Source organism: Protopterus annectens, chromosome 7.part0 (assembly GCF_019279795.1).
Source record: "Protopterus annectens isolate FY-2018-M chromosome 7.part0, PAN1.0, whole genome shotgun sequence".
In the NCBI taxonomy this organism is placed as follows: Eukaryota; Metazoa; Chordata; order Ceratodontiformes; family Protopteridae; genus Protopterus; species Protopterus annectens.
Window position 1 is genome coordinate 1,250,625,165 of NC_056739.1, and position 25,537 is coordinate 1,250,650,701.

General features: G+C 41.0%; 1 protein-coding gene across 1 annotated transcript in view; it reads left to right on the top strand.

The window, feature by feature from the left end:
* DIS3L (DIS3 like exosome 3'-5' exoribonuclease) overlaps nucleotides 1-25,537 on the top strand; it is an 830,646-nt gene that overhangs the window by 236,487 nt on the left and 568,622 nt on the right. The window contains 1 exon segment of the mRNA XM_044077862.1: nucleotides 3,737-3,865. Coding sequence (XP_043933797.1) covers nucleotides 3,737-3,865 — 129 coding nt within the window.

Consider the following 25,537-nt stretch of genomic DNA (forward strand, 5'->3'; position numbering starts at 1 on the left):
CTAGCCTTATCTGCAAGGCCATGGAGCGGATCATCATGGACCTTGTCATCAAAAGTATAAGTAATCTCCAGACACTTGACCTTACTCATTTTGGATTTGTCAAAGGGAGATTGTGCCTTTTAAACCTGATGGACTTCTTTGAGATAGTCAACATGGCTCTGGATGAGGGGAATCTGTGCATATAGCTTACCTAAACTTAGCCAAGGCTTTTGACACTATTGCCAACTCAGACATCATTGACAAACTCACCCAGCTAGGTATCAACCCTTATATCGTTAGATGGGATGCTAACTGGCTCACTGATAGCTCCCATGTAGTCAAACTAAAGGAATCCACCTTCAACAGCAGACCTGTAACCATTGATGTTCCTCAAGGATCAATCCTGGGACCTCTACTGTTTGGAGAAATAAATTCCAAAGTAGAAGCAAAAACTGAAGCTCTGTGGCTGACAAAATTTGCTGATGACTGCAAAGTGGGAGTGGTCATAGAATCTTTACACAATGTCAGCATCCTACAAGAGGGTTTTACACAAACAAATGATTGGTGCCAATGTCATGGCCTTAACCTCACTGCAACAAAATGTATTATTCTTTTGGGTAAGAGCGATGTTCCTTCTAACTACGACATCAGTAGCACCCCCCCCCCCCCAAGTATGCACTCTGTGGTGATAGACCTGGGCACACAGGTTGATAGCAACCTTACCTTTGATCACCATGTCTCCACAGTGGTAAGAAGGGCATTCTATATTGCTCATCTCATATGTAACGGCATTGCCTCCAGAAAAAAAGAAGTTATAACCTCCCTCATCAGGCCAATATTTGAGTAAAACACCCCTTTTGGTATGTACCTTTCCAAGCACCTGCAGCAATTGGGGAGACCACAAAGGTTCCTCACAAGGAAAATTCAAGGTCTTCAGCATCTGTTCTATGTGGATCTTCTGAAATCATTGCCATTTTATTCTGTTTCATGCAGACTACTCAGAGGCGATCTCCCTTGCATGTAAGGCAATCACTGACTCTATTTTATTGAAAATGCTGCATATCCAAGTCAGCACTTTTGGTAGAAAGATTAATTTGCAAGCCTAGATAGGAGAAGGAACTCTATGTAGCAGTCCACCTAGCCATCACACATCATTTTAATTCATCAGGCAAATATGTGGGTGGACAGGATGCATCTAATGCAGTCAGCATTCTGACACTGGCTACATTGCTTGCATGTCCGGGTTTAATAATGTAATGCCAAGAAGTTCCTTCCAGTGATGGTCGCTCTACTGTCATATAATTTGCAGTTTAGTTCCATCCAGAAGTGTGCAGATGAGCATAACATTGCCTAAATGATGATATACATGCATGGGATTTTGAATATGAAGTGGTTAAGTTTATCAAAGCACATTTTCCAATGGCTGATGTGAAAGTTTTCAGCTTTAACTGTCACCATAAGATCTGGAAATGTGAAAGTCCCATCACCTCAGTGTTTATTACAGCTCTAATGATGATGCATGAAATATCCCATAGCAGGTGCATCAGATATTGGAACAGTTGTGTGTGCTCACAGATACGTAGATGCTGCTGTTGCCGTTGTGTAACAGGGCTGTCCTACCTACAAGCAGCCTGTGTTAGACTTCTTCATGGAGAATTACATTCAAAGAAAGCAATCCCACTCTGGAATATTCGCGTCCAAAAAGAACCTTTGCCCACCTAGGTATGAGCCTGAGTTCTGCAACACATTCCTGCCTATGACCTCCTGTTTGTTAATGACTCCGAATGTAGTAACACTGTTTGCATTATTGACTCAGAATGTAGTAACACTGTGGCATTATTGACTCAGGATGTAGAAATGTTGTGGCATTATTGACTCAATGTAGTAACATTGTGGCATTGTTAACTCAATGTAGTAACATTGTGGCATTATTGACTCTGAATGTAGTAACATTGTGGCATTATTGACTCAGAATGTAGTAACACTGTGGCATTATTGACTCAGAATGTAGAAACATTGTGGCATTATTGACTCAGAATGTAGTAACATTGTAGCATTGTTGACTCAGAATGTAGTAACATTGTGGCATTGTTGACTCAGAATGTAGTAACATTGTGGCATTGTTGACTCAGAATGTAGTAACATTGTGGCATTGTTGACTCAGAATGTAGTAACATGGTGGCATTGTTGACACTGAATGTAGTAACATGGTGGCATTGTTGACACTGAATGTAGTAACATGGTGGCATTGTTGACACTGAATGTAGTAACATGGTGGCATTGTTGACACTGAATGTAGTAACATTGTGGCATTGTTGACACTGAATGTAGTAACATTGTGGCATTGTTGACACTGAATGTAGTTACATTGTGGCATTGTTGACACTGAATGTAGTAACGTTGTGGCATTATTGTCTCGGAATGTAGTAACGTTGTGGCATTATTGACTCTGAGTGTAGTAACATTGTGGCATTATTGACTCCGAATGTAGTAACATTATGGCATTATTTCTTGTGCTTTTTGCTGCCAAACAAGCTGTTACTATCACTGATTTTTCATGTTTGTTTGTTTGTCTTTTGGCTTTTCCCGGTTAGGGGTTGCCACAGTGGAACTCCAGTCCGCTAATGATTGGCAGTTGGTTTTTATGGTGTCGAGTTGCCAGCCCGATGCCAAACCTTCAACGAAAGCACGCCCATTCAACGCATGTCTTTTGAACGCCCACTCAACCGAGAAGAGGACATGCAGACTCCACACAGAAGGCACTCCCAACCCAAGCCGAGAATCAAACGGGAGAACCTCTTGCTGTGAGGCAACAAAGCTACTGCTGCACCACCTTTTTCGTACTGTGCTTTAAAAGGCGTAAGACTGTGGTGATGGTTACAGCAGGAGGCTAACTAAAGTACTTTGGGTTCAAGTCATTAAAAGCAGAGCTGGACATGTCCTCAGGCAGTTCGTGTGCACCTGTGCTTCCATGTGTTGATAGTTCCATATAAATGTAAGTAATGGACCATTTAAGGCCCTGCACACATCATTGGTGTCTACTTCGATGTACTTGCAGCTGACAGACATGTATACTCATCAAAGTATCACACCTTCATGCATTTCATTTCTGTTTTTGCTCCTTTTCTGTCTAAAGAGTTCATTTTCTGGGAGTGAAGATGTTTCGCTGTCCAGATGAAGTTAAATGTTCTTTTTATTTTTAGACTATTTAATTTTCCAGTGAAGTAATAGTATATGATTGCAGAAAAGTTGTTTCATCTGGTCTGTGTTCTAATGTTATGTGCCAGTAATGCAGAAATCTGGATATTAATTTTGTAAAGCTGTGACATGATTTTTTTTTTTTTTTTTTTTTTTTTTTTAATGAAAAGGCATGAAAGAATTACCATCTAGGAATAGTCACTTAAGCACCACATATTTTTCTTTTGAATGCCTGTGGTTTTGAGATTTTTTTTTTTGATGGAAGTATAATGGTTTCATATCTGTTGTGGTGATGAACATATTAGTGCTGAATTAAAATGTATATATTTTGGAAGAGCAGGTACAGGTATAAAGTATTGGCATTTGCCTGAGTACTTTTCTTGAAACCCTACGCCATTATTCGAAATGTGACGGGTAGAAAATGGGAACTCCGTTGTTTTCAGTTTCTCTATAGTTATCAAACTTTTAATGTTTTTATTAAGTCCTTTTTTCTTGTGTTTGGCATATTGAATGTTTTTGCTTAGCTCTGTCAAAAGATAAAAATTTCCCTCTTTCACAGATACTACAACAAGCTGCGAAACCTCTTAAAGGATGCCCACCATGATTGTATTCAGTTCTGCAATGAGTTTCAGAGGTTCTCCTACTGTCCAAGGGAAAAAGGAGAATCCATAGACAAATGGCAGAGCAGGTCAGTTGACAAAAGTGTTCTAGAAGATTCAGATATTATTTGATTTATGTATATAATTTTGGAGTATTTTGAGATTTACGTATGTAATTTTGGAGTACTTTAAGATTTACTTATATTTAAATTTGTGCCATAGAAGTCCTTGACTCCCTTTTAAGTCTGCCTTTTTATTATATTTGAAAAAGGATGTTTTAGGTAGAAAGCTGTTTCCAGTAACACATTGCATCATAAATTGCATGAATAGATTTGCATTCTGTTTTGTGATTGCAACCCTTTGTTAGAATGTGTTATGGTAATAGGGAGATTTGTGTTTGTCATCTCTTTAATAGCTTGTTTTGTTTTCTTCTGTTCCTGTTTGATTTGAAACCTGTCTTTATCTCTAATACGTAAAGCTTAATTGTGGGTGGGGTACAGAAAATATTCAAGATGTTACTTCAATGTACTGAAAAAAATGACAAAGTACCTGGATGGGGATAAGGTCACATAGAAGTATGGACTGCAAGTTAGAGAGTGCCTTCCCTACCAGGGATTGATATCAGAGTACAGGCAAAGAGAAAAGAATAAGGGGGAGTCCTAAGAGAAAAACCTGATCTGGTAGAGTTTTTAGTCAAATATAGAGCAGAAACTGCTATGAAAGGGGGGATAATTGCAGGGGGTCTGTATTAGACCATCGAAGTTTTAATACTTCGAATGGTCTAATATCAACCCGAAAACAGCAAACGCTGAAAATAGCGAAGCTGCAGATAACCAATTTTTTTTTCCTAGGGAAAGAGTTTGATTGTCTGTTTCTGTGGCTTCGCTATTTTCAGCACTGTGGAGGAAAGTTACGTGTTGGGTTCAGGTAAGTTTGCAATTGTGTGGACGTTGGGGTTAGGGCGGTGTATGTGAGTTACGGTTAGGGCACAGGTGAGGTTAAGTGTACGATAGTGATAGACTTTATGATTAGGGCGGTGTAGTTAGGGTTAGGGTGCGGGTGAGGTGAGTGTGCGATAGTGACGGACCTTAGGGTTAGGGTTTGGGTTAAGGATAGTGGATAGATAGTACTGTATGTACAGTTTAGTGTAGGGTTAGATGTAGGATTTTAAGTGAGTGTGTGTGGATTGCTGGTTTTTTTTTGGTATGCTTGCGTTGTGTGTGTTTCTCAGAACAGTGAATTTTTTTCCCAGGGAAAAAATTTGCTGTTCTGAGCTTTCGATGTTTTTCGATTTCGTGGTTAGAAGTTTGAGGTTGTTGTACTCGATGATGAGCTGTCTCATTGAACTGATATAGATCCTAATTGTAGGACATGTAAAATACTGCTTGGTAACTGTACAAATCAATCCGATGAAGTTAGAAAAGACTGTGAAGAGAGACTTGTAAAGCAATGTACAAGGTACAATGAGAGGACATATGAATGGCTCCCAAGTATGCAACAAAGTCCAGAAGGTTTAGGATTTTTGCTTGGAAGTGTTTGCATATATATTTTCATGGGTCTGTATCACCACATTGAATGGTGATAAGTTTGAACGCTCTTTGTTCGAACCGAAAAGTCCAAAAGCCCTAAACCGCGAAGTTACGGAACATAGTTTTTTTTTCCCAGGGAAAAAAATTGGTGGGCAGTTTTTGGGGCTTTGCTATTTCCTCCACTGCAGTGCGATCTCGGAGTTGGTATATTTAAGTAGGGGGTGTGTGAGGTGCACAGCCCCCCACATTGGGGGGGTGTGGGGGGGGCTAAGCCCCCCACTTCAGTTTGTTTTAAAGTTGTGATTTTTTTTTCACGCAGCAGCAATTTTTTTCCCTGGGAAAAAATTTGCTGTTCCATGAGTTTGCTGTTTAGGGTTTTCGGACTTTTCGGTTCGAACAAAGGGCATTCGAACTTATCACCATTCGATGTGAGGATATAGACCCTATTCTCATACCCCAACCAGATTTCAAATAATTTTTTCCTGGGGTAGATAGCAGATGTTGAAGGTGTGATGTGGAAAAAATAAGTAACTTGGGAATATGTTTTTGGAAGTGTAATGAAGTGGCAACATTTAAAAAATTCCATACAGAATACTGTGTCAGAAATATCGGGGGGACCAAATGGTTGTGACTAATGGAATGATTCTTTTGAGCTGGGACACAGGCTAAGAATTGCCAAGACATAAGTTTAATTCTATTGGCTGCAGAAAAAAACAATTACTAGAAAATGGAAATCAAGATCTAAACCAAGTGTATTTGAAGTACTAAATATTGAAAAAGAGATAAAATAACTGGAAATTAGATATTTAGAAATGGAAGGAGTAAATTACATAGAAATAAAAGGAATTTGTGGACACAATACATGAAAACTAATGCTCAAGAAAAGGAATGAAGTTTAAGGGAAGGAAGGAATTGAGAAATTTATGAAATGTTGGACTAAATGAGAATTGTAAAGAAAGAAAAAAAAAAAAATATATATATATATATATATGCATCCATGCACGTCGGGGTGCCCCTTCAACAGTGGCAGTCATCTAGAGCAAAGTTTACATTGCCTGTTGGCTAGCTGTGCTGCGGCATTTCATCTGCACCACACTCTCACACACACTCAAACCTATGGACAATTTAGAGTGTCCAGTCCACCTACTGCATGTCTTTGGAATGTGGGAGGTAACCCATACGAACATAGGGAGGACATGCAGACTCCACACAGAAGGCACTCCAGCCGAAAATTGAACTGGGAAACCTCTTGCTGTGAGGTGACAATGTTATCTACTGCCACCCTATATGTATATGTATGTATGTGTGTATATATATATATATATATATATATATATATATATATATATATATATATATATATATATATATATATAATTGGGTATCCACACCATACAACATATGTTTCTTTGATGTTGTTCACTAGATGTAAATGGAATCTAGCTGTTTTTATCAAGAACTGGCCTGTAGTTTATTTGCAGTTAATAAGGTGTTACCATCATCCTGTGTACTCTGAGGCATTTCTTTTCTTGTCATCAGAATTTTGGAATGGTGGGTACAGTGTGACTCTTGCTTTCCACCTTGTACTGTGGCCACTTTGTCTCATTTTTTCTGCTCCCATCTGCAGTACCCTGGAAGATAGTATTGCAGCATAGCCAGTTATTATCCTTCAGACAGAGCAAAGAGTCTTCTGGGAATCTCTGGCCTTCTTGCCCCCTCAAAGTGGCCGTCAACGTACTGTCATTAGTATGGGATGTCAGCTTCACAGCTGACCACTATGTCAGTGTGCCAACCTCTATTACTCTGCTTTCTTATAAAAAAAATACTTTCTACTTAGCTTAGTAACATTGTTCTGCTAGATTTACATCCTACTACTTATGCCCCAAGCCTGAAAACATGATTTTAATTAGGCAGACCAATCATGGTGTTCAGGGGAGGAAAAACATGTATGTACGTGTGTGTGTGTGTGTGTGTGTATGTATATGTGTATATATATATATATATATATATGTATATATATAGCAAGACATCTTTTCAAAATGACAGCAACAATTATTATGTGTTTTTTAAAGCCATTATACATAGACTGCTTAAAGCAATAATATCTTAAAAACGCAGCAGCTATAGCTTAATTTTACAGTCATGTATTTCTTATCCATAATCATAATTAATTTGTATGATACAGTCAAAACTATAGCTCTAAACTGCATCAAAGCCTTTCAAAGGTTGCTGAAGGCTGGTGCTTCACAGCATAGGTAGTAACACTGTACTACAAATAAGTTATTAGGACAGTGGGAAATGTCTCTATACTTCCTAGCATTCAGCAGCAGAACAAGACAATTTTAAATGTAATAGCAGTAGTAGTACACCATAGCTGGAAACATAGACTGTACTGGGACTGAAATTTTGCCGTACAGTTACACTTTGTGTTACCTTGCAGCAGCAGTAGTCTGTGTTCTTTCCTGCTTTGGTGTGTATATTACTGCATCTGACATGGTCACAAGAAAATATATATTTACAGCTTTAAGTAGTCTGCTTTCATGTAGACCTTCTGAGCTGCATATCTTCTCATGAGTAATGTATTTAAATTTAAACCAAGGCTGCTGTTCATTTTTTATTCTTCAGATATTTTATCCCATTTTGTACATGCACATCTTGCAGACATTCAGGGGGAATCTATCTTAAGCAGTTTATTGAATGAATACTTCAAAAGCCTCTTTGTGCATATATTTGTGACTTTGTCTTGTTCTGCTGCTGAATGCCAGGAAGTGTAGAGACGTTTTCCCTTTTCCTAATAACTTTTATTTGTAGTACAGTGTTACAACCCATGCTATGACAAATAACTTTTTTTTTGCTAGTATGATTAACATGGTGTTGTCTAATCCATGGTTACTGAAGCTGTTCTAAGAGTACTGATTCAGAATATAACAGTATGGGGAGTGGGGTGGGAGGTGAGACTTGCAGCAGTATTGTGTAGCAGATACTGGCCTTGGAAAAAAGTTGCACTCCACACCATCAGAAAGTCAAAAATATCAATTTGTCAGGCATAATCATATAAAGAAAAATTGATTTATAATGTCTGCAGCATTTTTACGATGGTCATGTATGCTGGCAATCAATAGAAAAGAGATGTGAAATGACCTTCTCACTGCTACTATGTGAAAAGCATCCAGAGCAAGCTATGCTGGAGTCCAAGAGCAAGGCAGCGATCAGCTGGTGGAAGAAGGAACTACAGATGTTTGGTTACAGTGAGTTTCACAATGGAAGGGATTGTGGTTGAGATTAAACAGTTAATCCCAAGCTCAGCAATTCACTGTTTCTCTTTTTTTTTTCTATGTGCTTTCTGCTGCTTTGACTGCTGACCATCAAGACCTGCCCCCATCTGTCACATTCCATTTATTCCCCAGCTTCAAGACTTTTAGTCTTTGTCAGGCCAAGGGGTGTTCAGAGCAGGACATCACTTAAGCAGCCACAGGGCGTTTTTGTGCCCTCTCTGGCATCCCAGCAGTGAAGGTATTTGTAATGTCCCTAATCTCACACCAGGGCAGAGGTGGACATGTAATCTACACTACAGCAGAGGCCCACAGTGCCTTCCCTATGCAAATGCTCACTTCTTCACACCAGTGTAATAGCTGTCATGGAGCAGTGGCTTGCTTAGCCTAGCTTCCATCCCACAGGCTGCTGTATTCATTTCCATACCTTTTTCCATTCCAAGGGATTATGGCAGTGGACGACCTTCTCCACCCCACTCTCTTCCCCAGGATGGATACAGCCATCCACCCCTACTAAGTCCATCATGATCCCAGGCAATGAACTGAACCTGAGTCATGTGTGCTCTAGTCAGGATTTTATCCTTCCTTATATGCCACCAGAGCTGGCATATTCATGGACTATCAGGGATGGATAAGTAGACCCAGCTCTAGTGGAGTATTCTGAAAGTATCCTTGCCCTGCAAGGATGTATGCAAGGTATTCATTGGCAGCTATCTAAGGATAAATCAAGACTCAAATCACTGAAACCAGGCTGATGGATATGGATGATCACACTTGCTGAAAGAATATTTGTCTGGTTAGAGATGCCAGGGTGAAAAGAATCAGAAAAGCATTTTTTTAATCCTTGCTGGCTGAATGGATTGGACTTCCTGAATATGTAGTGGCTATCCAGTGGAAGTATGTAATACTTGAGCCCATTTCAAGCAACAGCTGAAAGCAGCTTAGGCATATTTGGTCCATTTTGCTACATAGTCACTTGTGGAAGATGTTGGACTTGATGTAAAGAACATGAAAGCTGCTAAAATATAAGGATCAATCTATATTTTTATTGAAAGGGATTACTCCAGAGTCCCAGGTGAGGAAGAAACAGTTTACTCCCACATTTAGACTCTGCTATAGCAAGAAATTAAAGTCTGGGCTAGTGTGTGCAGCTGTTTTAAGTTGTTGATGCCATCAAGTGCAGAAGCCATTCTGTAAGCACATGAAGTGGATATGGTACAGTCATTGGAGCATGGTGTGATCCCTTCTGCAAGATTGGTATCTGACATTGGTGTGGCTGTGGAACCCACCCACATAAAGTAGAATGTGCCCTAACCATTTACCTGTTCTTTCAAAATGGGCATTTTGAGGCAAAAAGGCTGCACTATCACAGCGTTCATCTGTGGCAGTGAGATGGCTGTGGAGGGCCTGTTGCAGGGACTGAAAAGTGTAATAAGGTTAACATAAGAGTGTTTGATAGTTGAAAGCAGTGACTGTTATGAACTACATTACACTCATCGTATATATTTTGGGTACTGTTGTCCTTGCATACTGTTTGTTATTGAGATGCTGGGACTATATCTTCTTGAGTGCAGACCTACGAACAAAGTGGAGCTTTAAGAGCTGGGCTAAGCTGAGAGGGTCTGCTTGTAAAAGTGTAAGGAGTGGAGATTTGCTGAAGCGTTGTAGTGGAAGTAGCCTTTACAGTTGCTGCACTGTTCATGGCTGTTATAGCACAAGGCATAGCTCTATTGGCTGTTTATATTAGTATTATGGTAGACCAATAGATAAATATTTGGGTAGGTTTTGATTTGGGAATTGTCACCAAAAATGTTGGTCAACACAAGATGGCCATCAGAGAGGTCGCTGCTGTAGTATGAGTAACCATGGCAATTAGCCTCAAGCAGACATCTGCCTTCTGGTATGACTTTAAGACCTTATTGGACATCCCGAGTCTGAGCTGGACTCTGCCCAACACTTTAAACAGTACATGCCTAAAAATGTCAGCAGCTTGTACTTTTTTTTTTTTTTTTTTTTTGTCTTTAGGAATTAATTGACTGTTTATTGGTTCCTTTCTAAGTGAGTGACCGTGAAAACATACCTAGCTTAGGAATCTTTTTCTTTTTTCTGTAATTAGAACAGAGGGATGTCCTTCAAGGATGCATCTGCAGTCCTTACAAATGGGTTGTCCTGTCGTCAGGCAGCCCTTCGGTCGGCCGGATTCCAAAGTCTGGGTCCGGCTTCGGCTGGTGTCGCACTTCACCCGACGTCATTGCGGCAGTTATTCGGGTATAAAGGCATCAGCCGACGCCATTTTCCTCAGTCTTTCTTGCCGCGTGGCGCCCGAAGCAGAAGCTGTTTGCAAGTGCCGGTCGGTCAGATCCAGAGATTACTACTACCGAATACTACTTCGAAGACTTCTATAAAGCTAAGTACCCCGTTGGGGACTCTTTCTTGCCTCAGCCGATGTCAGAGAAAGTTAATAACTGTTTATCTTGTGGGAAACAAATACCTCATAAAGATTTCCACTCCTATTGCATACATTGTTTAGGCCCAGACCAAGACGTAGCAGCTTGTCTAGCCTGTGCTTCTTTTAACCAGCGGACGCTTAGACGTCGCTCGGACTTTGCTGAACAGATTTTCGGCTCCGATTTTGCCTACATTATGCCGTCGGATCCTCCGACTACGCAAATAACTAAAAAACGCAAAGAAAAGGACCGACACTCGCGGTCCGTGGTTTCGGCTGAAACCGCGGTTAAGCAATCCACGAGTGTCTCTGTTTCGGCCGAAACCGAGCAAGCTGTTCTTTCTTCAGCCGATAACTTGCCTTCTACCGAGGCCTCTTCTATTCTGGTAGAAACGGCTTCTGAAATCCAGCCTTCTGTTGCGATTTCACAGGATTTATCAGACACCATTCCACTAGATATTTCTTCTCCTGCACGTGGAGCTGCTAGGCCTCCTCCAGCTATGTCTATTAAGGCCTTTGCCAGGGCTAAAGCAGCCAAAACTTCCAAATCTGTGCCTGCCAAGCCCCCCTCTCACAGGCCCAGCACCAGCTCCCATATGCTTTCTTTGGCACAGGATCTCATCACTTTAATCCGTGGATCCCAGCCTCATCCAGACAGGGCCTCTCTCCCTCCTCCAGAAAAGAGGCCTAGAGCAGAGCCCCCTGAGCCAGTAGCCACAGATGATTCTTCTGATGATTCAGAATATTCAGATCCTCCTGAGGCTTCTTATTCTCCTTACGAAGACTCCGATGCTGAGGAGTCCATCCCTTCAGCCTCTCCTCCTGAGGAATTTTCCTTTGGGGAAACCTTGCATGCTATGAGGGAACAATTTCAGTGGCAGGGCCAAGATTTCTCAGACTCAAGAAAAAGGCTTAGAACCTTTCTACACTTACCACAGCATAGGCCTTTAGCTATTCCTCCAGTACTATCTGTTGTTGATGATGCATTTAATGATGCTTGCACTTCTCCTGATACTTTACCTCCGTCTCCTGCTAAACCAGATAGGTACTACAGGGTCCCGGACACTCATCACCACTTATATAAGGCCCCTTTTGCAGATCCAGAGACTATCTCCCAGGGCCCTAAAGCTGTAGCAGCTACTTCTTCTAAAAACCCCCTCCCCTCTGAAAGGGAATCCAGGTCCTTAGAGAGATGGGGTAAAAAAGTTTACACCTCTGCTACTTTGTCAGCTAGAGCTTTGAACTGCCAATTTCATATGATTCAATATCAAGAGTTTATGCTTGACCAGTTGACTAAAAAGCTGTCCTCTGAAGAATCTTTAGATAAAAAGTATGTTCAAGAAATGTTACATAACATACAGCAGATCAGTAACCATTCTTTAAAATGTGGCTATGATGCACTGGAGGCTTCCTTTAGATCAGCCATGACTGGCACAGTTATCAGGAGGCATGCATGGTTGAAAGAACAGGCATTACCAGACCATGTCAAATCTAAGCTTTTGGATGCACCTATGGACAAGGTCAATTTATTTGGTGCCCCCGCACAGCAGGTTCTGAAAAAGATGGAAGAGAAAGCAAAATCTGTGCAAACAGTAAAAGATTTCTTACAGGTTCAACCTCCAAGGTTTAGCAGGAATTGGCCCTCCAAGAATTGGTCCTTTCCGGAGTCCTCTAAGGCACAAAGAGGCAGGAATAGGCGCTCTAGAGGCAGAAACCAATCCAGAGGTGCCTACAGGGTTCGCCAGTGGCAGGGTAACAACCAACGAGGCACGGATACAGCCACCACCACTACAACAACTCAATCACAGTGACTTGGCGGTGGCACCGCCTACCAGGGAACAACTAGAAGCACCCTTAGGCGGAAAGCTAACCTTATTTTCAAGAAACTGGCACTGCATTACAAGAGAAAAATGGATTTTGCAAACTATAGACCAAGGTTACAGGTTCCATTTCCATACTCTACCAGGAAAGAGAGGAATGCCAAACCTACCACCTTCTCAAAGGGCAGAAGCTCTAAAACAAATATCTCAATTATTAAGAATGAGAGCTGTGGAAAAAGTACCATCTATGGAGCAAGGGAAGGGATTTTACTCCAGGCTCTTCCTGGTACCAAGAAAAGAAAACAAATGGAGGCCTATTCTAGATCTGTCCGCTCTAAACACATTCCTCATTGTTCCAAAATTCAAAATGCTGACTCTACAGCAGCTTCTTCCCATGCTGGGCAAGGAGTCTTGGCTGGTAACTCTAGATCTCAAGGAGGCATACCTGCACGTCCCCATAAGACCAATTTGCAGAAGATACCTCAGATTTCTTGCAGGATCAGAGCATTATCAATTCTCAGTATTGCCCTTTGGCTTATCTACTGCGCCCAGAGTGTTCACGAAATGCCTGGCATCAGTAATCGCTCATTGCAGACTTCAGGGAATTCAAATCTATCCCTACCTGGACGACTGCCTGATACAAGCGGACAACAAAAACAAATTAACAGAAGACTTACAAAGAGTCATCTACCTGCTACAAGCCCTGGGATACACAGTCAATACAAAAAAAGTCAAGGCTGATTCCATCCCAAATAATAACCTTTCTGGGTGCAGAACTGGACACATCAAAACAAATGGCATTTCTAACTGCAGAAAAGAAAGAACAACTTCCTCTCTATTTCTTGGCATTAACAAAGCAGAGCCATCTAACTGCAAGAAAAGTGCTACAAGCTCTAGGCTTCATGGCATCCTGCATAATTCTGGTCCCTCATGCCAGGCTTCATATGAGAAAGCTACAGTGGTACCTAAAGAATTTGTGGTCTCAGCACAAGCACAGCCTGGAAACCAAAATTCCAATGATCCCATGCCTGAAGCAAGAGTTCTTATGGTGGGCTCAGGCCTGTCAATCAAACACAGGACTGCCCTTCAGCAAAAGTCATCCAAGACAAACTATCACGACAGATGCCTCAGACCTCGGTTGGGGGCACACATGATGGACAAGTGCATTCAAGGCCTATGGACTCAAGACCAACTGCATCTGCACATAAATCTAAAAGAAATGATGGCAGTAAAATTGGCAATCCAGGCATTCAGACCTCTTCTCCACGAAGGCCAGCTGTTGATAAGGACAGACAACACCACAGTTATGTGGTACATCAACAAACAGGGAGGCACACACTTATACCCCCTATGCCGGCTGGCACTAGACCTATGGGATGTGGCTCTGAGTTACAACCTTCAGTTACAGGCAATTTATGTACCAGGGAAGGAAAACATTCTAGCAGACATATTAAGCAGAACTACAACAGATGCTCACGAATGGATGCTGCATCCGGACATCTTCAAAGCCATCACAAGAAAATGGGGATTACCACAAATAGACTTGTTTGCATCCCCATACAATCACCAGTTGAAGAAATTCTGCACAAGGACTTACCATCCACTTGCTTGGAAGGTGGACTCCCTATCCTTCAGTTGGAAAAGCCTGACAGCATACGCATTCCCACCACTTCCTTTGATGCACAAGGTGCTTCTCAAGATCAAAGAGGAACGTCCGAGGATCATTCTGATAGCCCCAGACTGGCCAAGACAACATTGGTACCCACTGCTGAGGAGCATGTCCCGGGAACAAATATGGAAACTACCCCTGATCCCATTACTGCTGACACAGAACAACTACAACATTCTGCATCCAAGCCTAAAAACTCTGCAGCTAACTGCCTGGAACATTACATGACAGAAATTAACCCGAATTTATCCCAAAAGGTTAAGGACATAATCCTGGAGGCTCGTAGACCTTCAACAAGAAAGAATTATGCAGCAAAATGGAAAAGATATCTCATCTGGAGTGCTGCAAAAGGGCAAGATGTGACACTGGTGAACATAGCCAACATCCTGGAGTACTTGGCTGAGCTCTTCCACACAGGCCTGTCCTATTCCTCCATCAAGATACATGCATCAGCTATTTCAGCACAATACAGCTTGGATCCTCCTGTCTTCTCGCATCCTCTGCTCAGACAGTTTCTCAGGGGAATTAAAAATGTAAAACCTCCCAGGAAACCTCCATTGCCAGCATGGGACTTGAACTTTGTGCTAGAAAAACTGACTCTACCTCCTTTCGAGCCAGCAGCTACAGCAGATTTGCAATACTTATCCTGGAAGACTGCCTTCCTGCTGGCAATAACTTCAGCAATAAGGGTTTCTGAACTACAAGCATTAATGGCAGTATAACCCTTCCTGATCTTCCATCAAGATAGAGTGTCCATGAGAACAAATCCTACATTTATGCCTAAGGTGGTATCCAGAGTCTCTTTAAATCAGGCTATCCACCTTCCTACATTCTTCCCCAATCCACAGAACAGGGGGGAAAAGCCCTTACATACCTTGGATGTACACAGGCAATTACGCTACTACCTGGACAGGACAAAAAACAATAGAAAAACTGACCAGCTTCTGGTAGCTTATGCAACAGGAAAGGAAGGAAAACCAATTTCTAAACAGACAATCTCCAAATGGATAGGAAATTGCATTAGACTTTGTTACTCCTACCATGGAAAGAAAACTCCAGAGAACATCAGGCCTCACTCCACAAGGGCCACAGCCACTACCACAGCTTTCTTACGAGGAGTGGCTACCAAGGACATTATAGAGGCTGCTACTTGGACCTCCGTGCATACATTTGCCAAACATTATAACTTACCTCTATACTCTAGATTCTGTGCTGGCTTTGCCACTGCTGTTTTGCAAGGGATCCTGACTACACCATAATCTATTCTCATTTCCTCCTCCCCTAGTTTAGCTATGGTATTCTACCCATTTGTAAGGACTGCAGATGCATCCTTGAAGGACATAGTACAGTTTTGTACCTACCATAAATGTAGATGTCCGAGAGGAATGCATCTGCAGTCAGGATTACCCACCCTCCTTCCCCTCTGAGGTACTCCTAGGGTACTTACCAATCTTCAGCTAGCTTGGGGGGGATCTATTATGGTGTATTTGTTTGTATATATGTGCATACATGTTTATTTTGTGTGTTTGCTCTCTACTATTTGGAAACTTTGGCATTTATCCAAATTTAGCCTACCAAGAGGGCACCTGGCATCTGGGGCAAGAAACACTGAGGAAAATGGCGTTGGCTGATGCCTTTATACCCGAATAACTGCCGCAATGACGTCGGGTGAAGTGCGACACCAGCCGAAGCCAGACCCAGACTTTGGAATCCGGCCGACCGAAGGGCTGCCTGACGACAGGACAACCCATTTGTAAGGACTGCAGATGCATTCCTCTCGGACATCTACATTTATGGTAGGTACAAAACTGTACTTTTTTTTTTATTGGGTTTGCATAGTTTGCTGCTTTCTGAAGTCCTTGACATCCCTTGAAAAGTGTCCCAACCAATGTGCCTGTGGTAGAAAGGTTTTACCTAAGGAATAGCACTTAGAGTGCACTTTTTGTTTGGTAGGTAACCACTGTGTTCTCCTATGAGGAGTGTGTAACATTTAATAAAACTATACTGCTTCAAAGTTTAAAGGCCGAATCAAGCTCAGAAAGTTAGTGGTGTTTGTACAATAGACATCCTCGAATTTTGGGGGAATCAGTTACCCATGTCCAAACAAAAGTATTTTTGACAAAGGAAAACTGACTCAGAAAAATAAATGCCTAAAACAAGTGGTATCTTAAGCAGGCAGGAGTGCATTTCTGCTGAGGACTAAGGACAGAGGCTCAGGTGTTACATTGTCGTCCACTTCATATCCTATGACCTATGTTTACTGCATCCCTGCCTTTCTTGACCTCTTTCTGAGGCTGACAGCGGGATTATATTTTGCATGGTCATCCAGATGTTTAGGTAGGTGAGCATGATCTCTGTGCCAGATGCATGTTTCTACCACCTGTGTCAGTCATTTTTCTTTTGTAGTTTTTTTTTTTTTTTTTTTTCTTCATTAAAAGATGGTCCCCCAAATGTCCCATTTGTTCTCATGCAGCAGTCTCTGGAGAGCTCTTGGCTCATACAGATTTCATGCTGGCCTCTTTTCTAAGAGGAAGAACCTCCTGTTTTCTTCCGGGTTCAAATGCCTGAAGGCCAGGCACCCACCCCACTGACATCTTTTCCCGGTTTCTTCTGTTTTTGCTTACTGAAAGTTTGCAGAGAAGTATGTGGCCACTTGGCATAGAATTAACCCCCAAGCAACACTGTCTTAGGTACTGTGGACAAATCACCCAATAAAGGGCCATTATGTTCTATGGTCATGTAAAGTATATCTTTCAGTTTAGAAAAAAATCACACATAAAGATCCAATTAAAATAAAGGACTGAATAGTATAGTTGAAAAGACAGACTAATAATACATCCTTGGGAAGGTAACTGTGATTGTGCTCTACATTGCAGACAGCTTAAGCTAACATGAACAAGTGCTGTTTTAGGAAAAGATTGCAGATCTGTGCTGACGGAAGTGTTTTTGAACAAGTTCGTGGCTGGTACAACATGCAAGGGATTCAACTGAAATATGTTAAGAGGAAGCAAGAAGCAGTTTTTACAGGAAAAAATGAAGGGTTTCATCTATGTAGATAAGTGTGTACAGCTTTAAGAAGCTTTCTAGGGGATTGCACAAGTGTATAAATGCTGAGCACAAGCGAACCTGATTGCCATTTTGTAGTAAGCTGTTGAGATGTAAGCATGTATGTTTCTGTAGTCTGTCAGTTAATCACTTCATTTATATTTTGTAAAGCTACAATCCATCCTGGTGTGCTTTTATGTAATAAAGGATATAAATGAACTACCCCGCCTGTTCATCATCTATATTAAGAGGGACAAGTGACATGCTGTCAGAAGTGACATATCTAAAAGGTCATGGTGTCAGAAGAGGTGCATCTAAAACGGTTATGGGACCAGAAGGGAAGCCAGATTTTTCAGTTTGAGACCAAGAGACACTCAGTTAACTCTGGAAGAATATATAGGAGTGAATCATCTCTACTGCACGTATAACTCGCAAAACAGGTCAGAAACGAATTTCGGGTATTAAAAAAATTACTCAAGCTATTTCTTATTCGCAAAATATGAAATGAGACATTCAGAATGCTCTAAATGAATTTCTAAGTAATAGAAATAGCCAATACTGTGGTATATTAGCAGAAATATTCAAAATAACTATGGAAAATGTTTAAAATAAAGTCTGAATTGCATAAAACGAATAAAATAAGAGAAACATATTTTTTGCCAAGCATTACTCTTTGGCATCAGTCAAAGCTATTAGAGTAGTCTGAAGGGTATAAAGTGTTTGCATGTTTGGTTAGTTTTATAGTACAGTTATTTTGTAAAATATAGCCATTACAGAGCATATTTCGCAAAGTAAAGCATTTTGAAGAGTTTTAGTACTGCGGTGGTGGTGCTGCGGTAGCATTGTCGCCTCACAGTTAAGACGTTGCCCGTTCGATTCTCAGAGCGTCTTCTGTGTGGCGACATACGTGAATGGGTGTTCCTTCATTGAAGGTTGTGCATTAGGCCTGGCAAGCCAGCACGTAAAAAAAATCTACTGCCAATCGTTAGCGGACCGGAGTTCCGCTGTGGTGACCCCTAACCGGGAAAAGCCGAAAGACACAACAACATTATGCATTTGAATGTTATTACAAGTTCTGGCTGTGTGCATGTTCATATATAATTACAAGAGCTATATTTTCAGTGTATGCCCAAACACATAATTTGTTGGCATGGCAAATGGATTTTGAAAACCAAATCCACTTGTGTTTGACAATAATATTGCAGAGAACTGGAGAGTGTTTGACAAGAGTACAATATTTTCATACAGACTTCATTTTCTAAGATGACTGTACAAAGGCATTTATTCTGCTTAATTTAGTTGGTTCAGAAGCCATAGAAAGGGAGCGTTCATTTGTGTATGCACTTGCTGTCTTTGCAAGAGAGGGGGGACCATCATATAGCTGTACTGGCTGAGACAAGGTAGGATCCAAAGTGCTTGAAATGTAAATTTAGAGAAATGTGTAACCCTCCAAACAAATGTTACAATGGAAAGGCACTTATTTTATACAAGGAATCAAACGCTGAGCAAAACTTTTGCAGCATATATAACTGACTTGAGAAACAATACCAAAATGTGCAGATTGTATGACTTAAGGGGGGGTGAGTTGATTTAAGACAGACTTGTATATGGTATTAAAGATGATGCTGTGAGAAAAATGTTGCTTTGTGACAGTGATTTAACTTTGAATAAGGCCATTAAGATTTGTCGCATATGAGCTTACAGAAAAGCACACAGATATGCTTATAAATGAGAGATGCATGCTTCCAGTAACTTCTAAGGCCTATGTTGATAGTATGCAGCACATGGCTAACAGAAACAGGTCCAAGCACATGGCTGTAACTGTAAACCCTGCAACACTCACAAGAAAACCCTGAAGTAGCTTTCTCCTAAGTTCTAAGGCATGCTTTGGAAACTGCAGTCTTAGTGAAGCATAAGAGTGAATTAGCAAACTCAAAGCATGTGCCTATACCCAGTTTCATAGCCAACTGTCGTAATTGTGGCTGCAGGTCATGTGATGTGTTGTAGGTGTATTTAAATTGAATTTTAATTGTGCCTTGTGTTAATCATTGAAGAAGGGAGTTATCCCGAAAGCTCTGTGTTTGATAAAGGTGTTTTGCTTTTACTCAACTGTGTTCGTGTGTTTTGCTCTTCAGTAACTTTGGCAGCAGTGATTTTCGTAATTGTGTGGAAGTCATGAGCCTAAAAGGGAAAAATGCTTAGCTTTTGGTCAGCAATGACACAAATGCAATAAGTGGAATCATTTCAAAAAGGTTTTGTAAATCAAAAGGCACACATCCTTTTAAGGGAACATTCAAAGAAACAAGTTGATCATTTAGAAAGCTGCAACCCTACTCTTTATGTTGATGGGGTGTCAGTGCTTCATGAAACAGTCAATGCAGTACATTTATGGGCAAATAATTAAGTGTTTTGTACTGATCTGATAAATGGAAAACCCAAAGAGCTCAAAGTTGACACAGATTCAAAGTGCAATGTTATATCTGCAGAAACATTTGCTAGAGTATGTGCTGGTGAGAAGCTTGATTTGACAAAGTGTGTGAAGCTTGTTGCTTATGGTGTTGAAGAGATTCGAACTGAAGGCTCAGTAATACTTTCATGTTGCTCTGCTGGGAGAAGCTACGACTTATTTTATGTGGTCAAAAGGCACGTCCAGTCATTATTAGGGCTCCGATACAGTTTGAGCATAGGACTGCTTTCATTTAATAAGGAAGTCCATCATGTTAGCTTTTCTAATTTCACCCAGTATATTTTTTCTACCTATGCTGATCTTTTTGAAGTCAAACTAAGCAAGCTTCCAGTTGTGTATTCCATGAAGTTAGACCCAGATGTCAGCCCAGTTGTCAAACCAGCCCAGAAAGTTCCAGTAGCTATGCAGTACAGATTCAAAGCTGAGCTACACAAAATGGTGCAGCAAGGTGTAATTTGTCCAGTTGATGAACAGACTTAATGGGTATCTTCCATGGTGGTAGCTCATAATAAAGCTCGGATGATATCAGAATATGTATTGATCCACTAGATTTGAACAAGGTACTAAAAAGACCTCATCATCCAATGCATACAGTCGAAAAAGTCTCAGCTCAGATGCCAAATGCCACTGTTTTTTCTGTCTTGGATGCAAAGAGTTCATTTTGGCAAATTTTGCTTGACAAGAAATCCTTATTGCTTACTACGTTCAGTACTCCTTTTTGGCAGGTAGAGATTTTTGAGAATGCCATTTGGGATAAATTCTGCCAGTGAAGTCTTTCGACGTGCAATAGAGCAATTTTTTTATGGGTACCCCTGTGCTATTATAGTAAATGATATTCTAGTAGGGAGTATGGTGAAGCTGAGCATGACAGAAACCTCGAGAAAGTTGTGGAAAGAGCTCATCAAGTGAATCTTAAGTTGAATCCTCAGAAGTGCAAGTTCAGGTTACAAGAAGTTACTTATGTTGGTCATTTGCTTAACAATTCAGGCTTACGACCAGACCCTTCCAAGCAAACAGCCATTCTTAAGATGCCAGCTCCAGAAAATGTTCAAGCCCTACAACGTTTTCTTGGCATGGTTAACTACCTAGGCAAGTTCATTCCAGCCTTAAGCCAATTAGCAGCACCGTTTAGAGAGCTAACTTGTAAAGATGTACCCTGGTCATGGTTGGAACAGCACTAAAAAGCATTTGATGTCCTGTAACAGAGAATTGCCAGTCCACCAACTCTCGGATACTATGATGTTCATGAACCAGTTACTCTTTCATGTAACGCTTTGAAATTTGGTCTAGGTGCAGTCATTCTTCAAGAGGGTCAACCTGTTGGCTATGTGTCCAGGTCTCTAACCCAAACTGAGAAGCAGTATGCTCGGGTAGAGAAAGAACTTTTGGCAGTTGTGTTTGCATGTTCGAAGTTCCATGATTATCGAAACAGACCACCAACATCTAATCAGCGTTTTGAAAAAGCCTGTGCATTCGACTCCAGCCAGATTGCAATGTATCATGCTGAGATTGCAGAAGTACAATTTCAATCTTGTGTACACGAAAGGAAAACTTCTTTATCTTGCTGATACAGTATCCAGATCACCCAGAAATATCACTGAAGAGCATGAGAATGGGAAACTTGATTTTGAAGTCATAGAAGTGAGAAATTTTTCTTACACTCATCTAGATTACTTTAAAAATCATACAGCCTCAGATCTGTTTTACAAAAGCTCGCCCACTGTATCTGTTGAGGATGGCCGACAACGCAATCTAGTTTACCTTAAAAAGTGCAATCTTATTTTCCATAAAGAGATGAGATTTTGTTTGATAGTGGGATTGTCATGAAAGGTCCAAAAGTCATTGTTCCAAAGTCTTTGCAACAAGAGTATATCACTATCTTGCATCGTGGCCACCCAGGAACCGATACTACAAAAAGGAGGGTGAAAGGACTAGTGTTTTGGCCTTCTGTGCCACAAGACATTGAGACAGCACTTTTATCTTGTTCAGTGTGTGATAGTACAAAGTCACATCAACAGAAGGAATCACTTCAGCTAAGCCAGATTCCTGAACTACCATAGTTCATAGGTTCGTACTAGGCTAACTGCTCCTCTGGGCCATTTTTTTAAGCCTAGCCAATTTATCCCATGTGAGAATCGAACCCTGCACCTTGTGTCTGTAAGGTGAGCACCTTAACCATTATGCTAGCCCCCTGACATTTTCGAGTGGAATGATCAACATTACTTGGTGTTAGTAGACTTTTACTCCAATTGGTTTGAGATTGACCTGCTTCCTAACTTAGCATCCAGTACTGTCATTACTAAAAAGAAGGGTCATTTTGCAGTTCATGGTAGTCCGCACAAAGCTATTTCTGACAGTGGTACACAGCTTACTAGCCAGCAATTCAAAAGATTTGCCAAAGAGTGGGGACTTTACTCATGTTACAAGTAGTACTGCGTATCCGCAGTCAAATGTTTGGCATAACGTGCAGTTCCAAGTGCAAAACAGTTGCGTGAAAAGTCAAAACGAAATAGTGATGTTTTCCTGAATCTCTTGAATCTCAGAAATATTCCTTGTGATAAACATCTTGGTTCACCTGCTCATAGACTTCTTTCGAGACAAACCAGAACTACCTTACCAATCAGCAATAGTTTATTGGTTCCAAGTGCTAAGAATAACAGATCTGTGAAAGCCCATCTGTTAAACGCCTATCCCAGAAGCCTTATTTTGACAAGTCCAGCAAACTGCTCAATCCATTACGTGAAGGAGAGACAGTGAGAATGCAAACGTGCAAAGGTTATGATCATAATTGGAGTCGTGAAGAGTATTTACCCAGAGCCGAGATCGTACATTAATGAATCACAAGGAGTAGAGTTTGGGTGGAATCGGAAACATGTGATGCTAATGTCCGAGCCTGTACAGCACCAAGCCTTTGAGAGTATCTCAGAGTAAGTTGTCCAGCGTTCCAGTTCCTGAGGACGTTCCAGTGCATATCTCTCTTCCTGAGATGAATCCCAAAGTTCCTGATACGAGTTGTTCACTGAAGAATGTCGCTGTTCCTAAACCCAATTCTGCATACTATGTTACTAAATCAGGTCATATTTCCAGACCATGTTTCAGCTACACAGCAACTTAGACATGAACATTGTGTCTGTTTCTAATGTCTATATTATTGCATGTCTTATTCCAATGTCATTTTATTAAGGGCAATCTATTAAGAGGGAGGATGTAGATCAGTGTGTGTGTACAGCTTTAAGAAGCTTTCTAAGGGCTTGCACAAGTGTATAAATACTAAGCATGTGTGAGTCTGACTGCCTTTTTGTAGTAAGCTGTTGAGATGTGAGCATGTATGTCTATGTAGTCTGTCAATCAGTTCATTTATATTTTGTAAAGCTTCTATCCATGCTGATGTGTTTTTATGTAATAAAACATATAAATGTAATACCCTGCCTGTTCATAGGTAGGTACTTGGCTATTGGGCCTAGGGGCCTATACAAGCTTAGCCAAAAAAGTACCCTGGCTTTCACCACCCAAGAAAATCATTTTCCTGTGCCCCTGTCAAGCAGAACCACAGAAGTGATCCCCGGGGTGAATTTCCTATTACCCATCCAATCATCAAGATTTTTCTTGGAGTGCTAATGAGGAGCTCTGTTTGGCATATATAGGTAGTCTGTTCCAGAGTATGGGAAGTGTCTGGGACAGGAATCTATCCCTCCAGCATGTTCTGCTTATTGTGGTGACAAGATTTAGGTCCCTTGTGCGCGTAGCTCGGAAGGATTGGGATTTCTTTAAGTGGAACATGTCCAACAGCTCTGGGTTTGACATAGCTTTGTATGTTAGGCAGAGATCGCCTCTGAGTAGGCGATATGTGACGGAGTAAAGCTAGAGTTTTTTGAGACGGTCTGTGTAAGGCATCTGTTTGAGGCCGGTAATCTTCTTTGTGAGGTATTTTTGTGGCCTTTCCAGTTGTTGTAGATGTCTTGTGAGGTACATACCAAAAGGGGCGTTGTACTCTATAATGGGTCTAATGAGTGATGAGTAGAGGGCAACAATGACCTCTTTTTTCTGTTCAACATCTATATTAAGAGTTATGAGTGACAATCTATGTGGCAACAGAGAAAACAGATGACAAGGACATCTGACATTATAGCACTTTGAATTATAATAAGTACTTTACTATCACTCATTGTAGATGTTTTTAGAGCAGCATAAAAGCTAGTAAAATTAGATAATTAGTAGGCTGTGGCTTAATTAGACAACAAATACATGTGTTGCTTTAGATTTATGCTTGTAGCGGAGAGTTTGATTTTCCATATTGCTTTCATTAACTCATTAACTCCTTGTAGTGACAGTGTGCTTACGTTCACAACTTTAGGAGTTTAAAAAAAACATACCTTGGTGTCTCGTATCTTCTACAGGTGTCAGCAGGACACAGGATCTGAATTGCCTATATACAGTAAGACCTTGTTGTTTGTCTTTTTGGCTTTTCCCGGTTAGGGGTCGCCACAGCGGAACTCCGGTCCACTAATGATTGGCAGTAGAGTTTTTTTATGGTGCTGAGTTGCCAGCCCGACGCCCAACCTTCAGCGAAGGCATGCCCATTCATGCATGTCTTTCGGAGGCCACTCGACCACAGGGAGGACATGCAGACTCCACACAGAAGGCACTCCAGCCGTGAATCAAACAGGAGAACCTCTTGCTGTGAGGCAACAACGCTACAGCTGTACCACCGAGGCTTCTATACACAGTAAGACCTTGTTTGTCTTTTCGGCTTTTCCCGGTTAGGGGTCGCCACATTGGAACTCTGGTCCGCTAATGATTGTAATGATTGGCAGTAGAGTTTTTGTTATGGTTCTGAGTTGCCAGCCCGACGCCCAACCTTCAGCGAAGGCATGCCCATTCACGTATGTCTTTCGGAGGCCACTCTACTGCGGGAAGGACATGCAGACTCCACACAGAAGGCACTCCAGCCATGAATCGAACAGGAGAACCTCTTGCTGTGAGGCAACAACGCTACTGTTGTACCACCGTGGCTTCCTACACAGTAAGACCGTATTATGTTTAATTCTATTGGCTGACAAAAAACATTTACTCAACTGGAAATCAAAATCTAAACCAACTGTATTTGAAGTACTGAATATTGTAAGAGATAAAAGAACTGGAAGTAGGATCTTTAGAAAAGGGAAGGAGCAAATTGCATATAAATGGTATTTGTGGGTACAGTATATGCAGAATAATGTTCAGGACAAGGAGGTTTAAGGGAAGGCAGGAAATGAGTGACTATGTAATGTTGGACTGATTGACAGTTATAAAGAAAGAAAATATATGTAATGCATGTAAATAAAAAAAAAGTTAATATGGTTTGCTTTCCTTTCTTTTCTATTAATGTATGTATGACTTAACACATATGATATGAGGAAACTGCATGTATATAAAAGTAATGAGACCATATTCACAAGTTCATATTTACACACATCACATATATTGTCCTATATTTTATAATCAAAGCAACATTACATACATTGTTCAGTTCC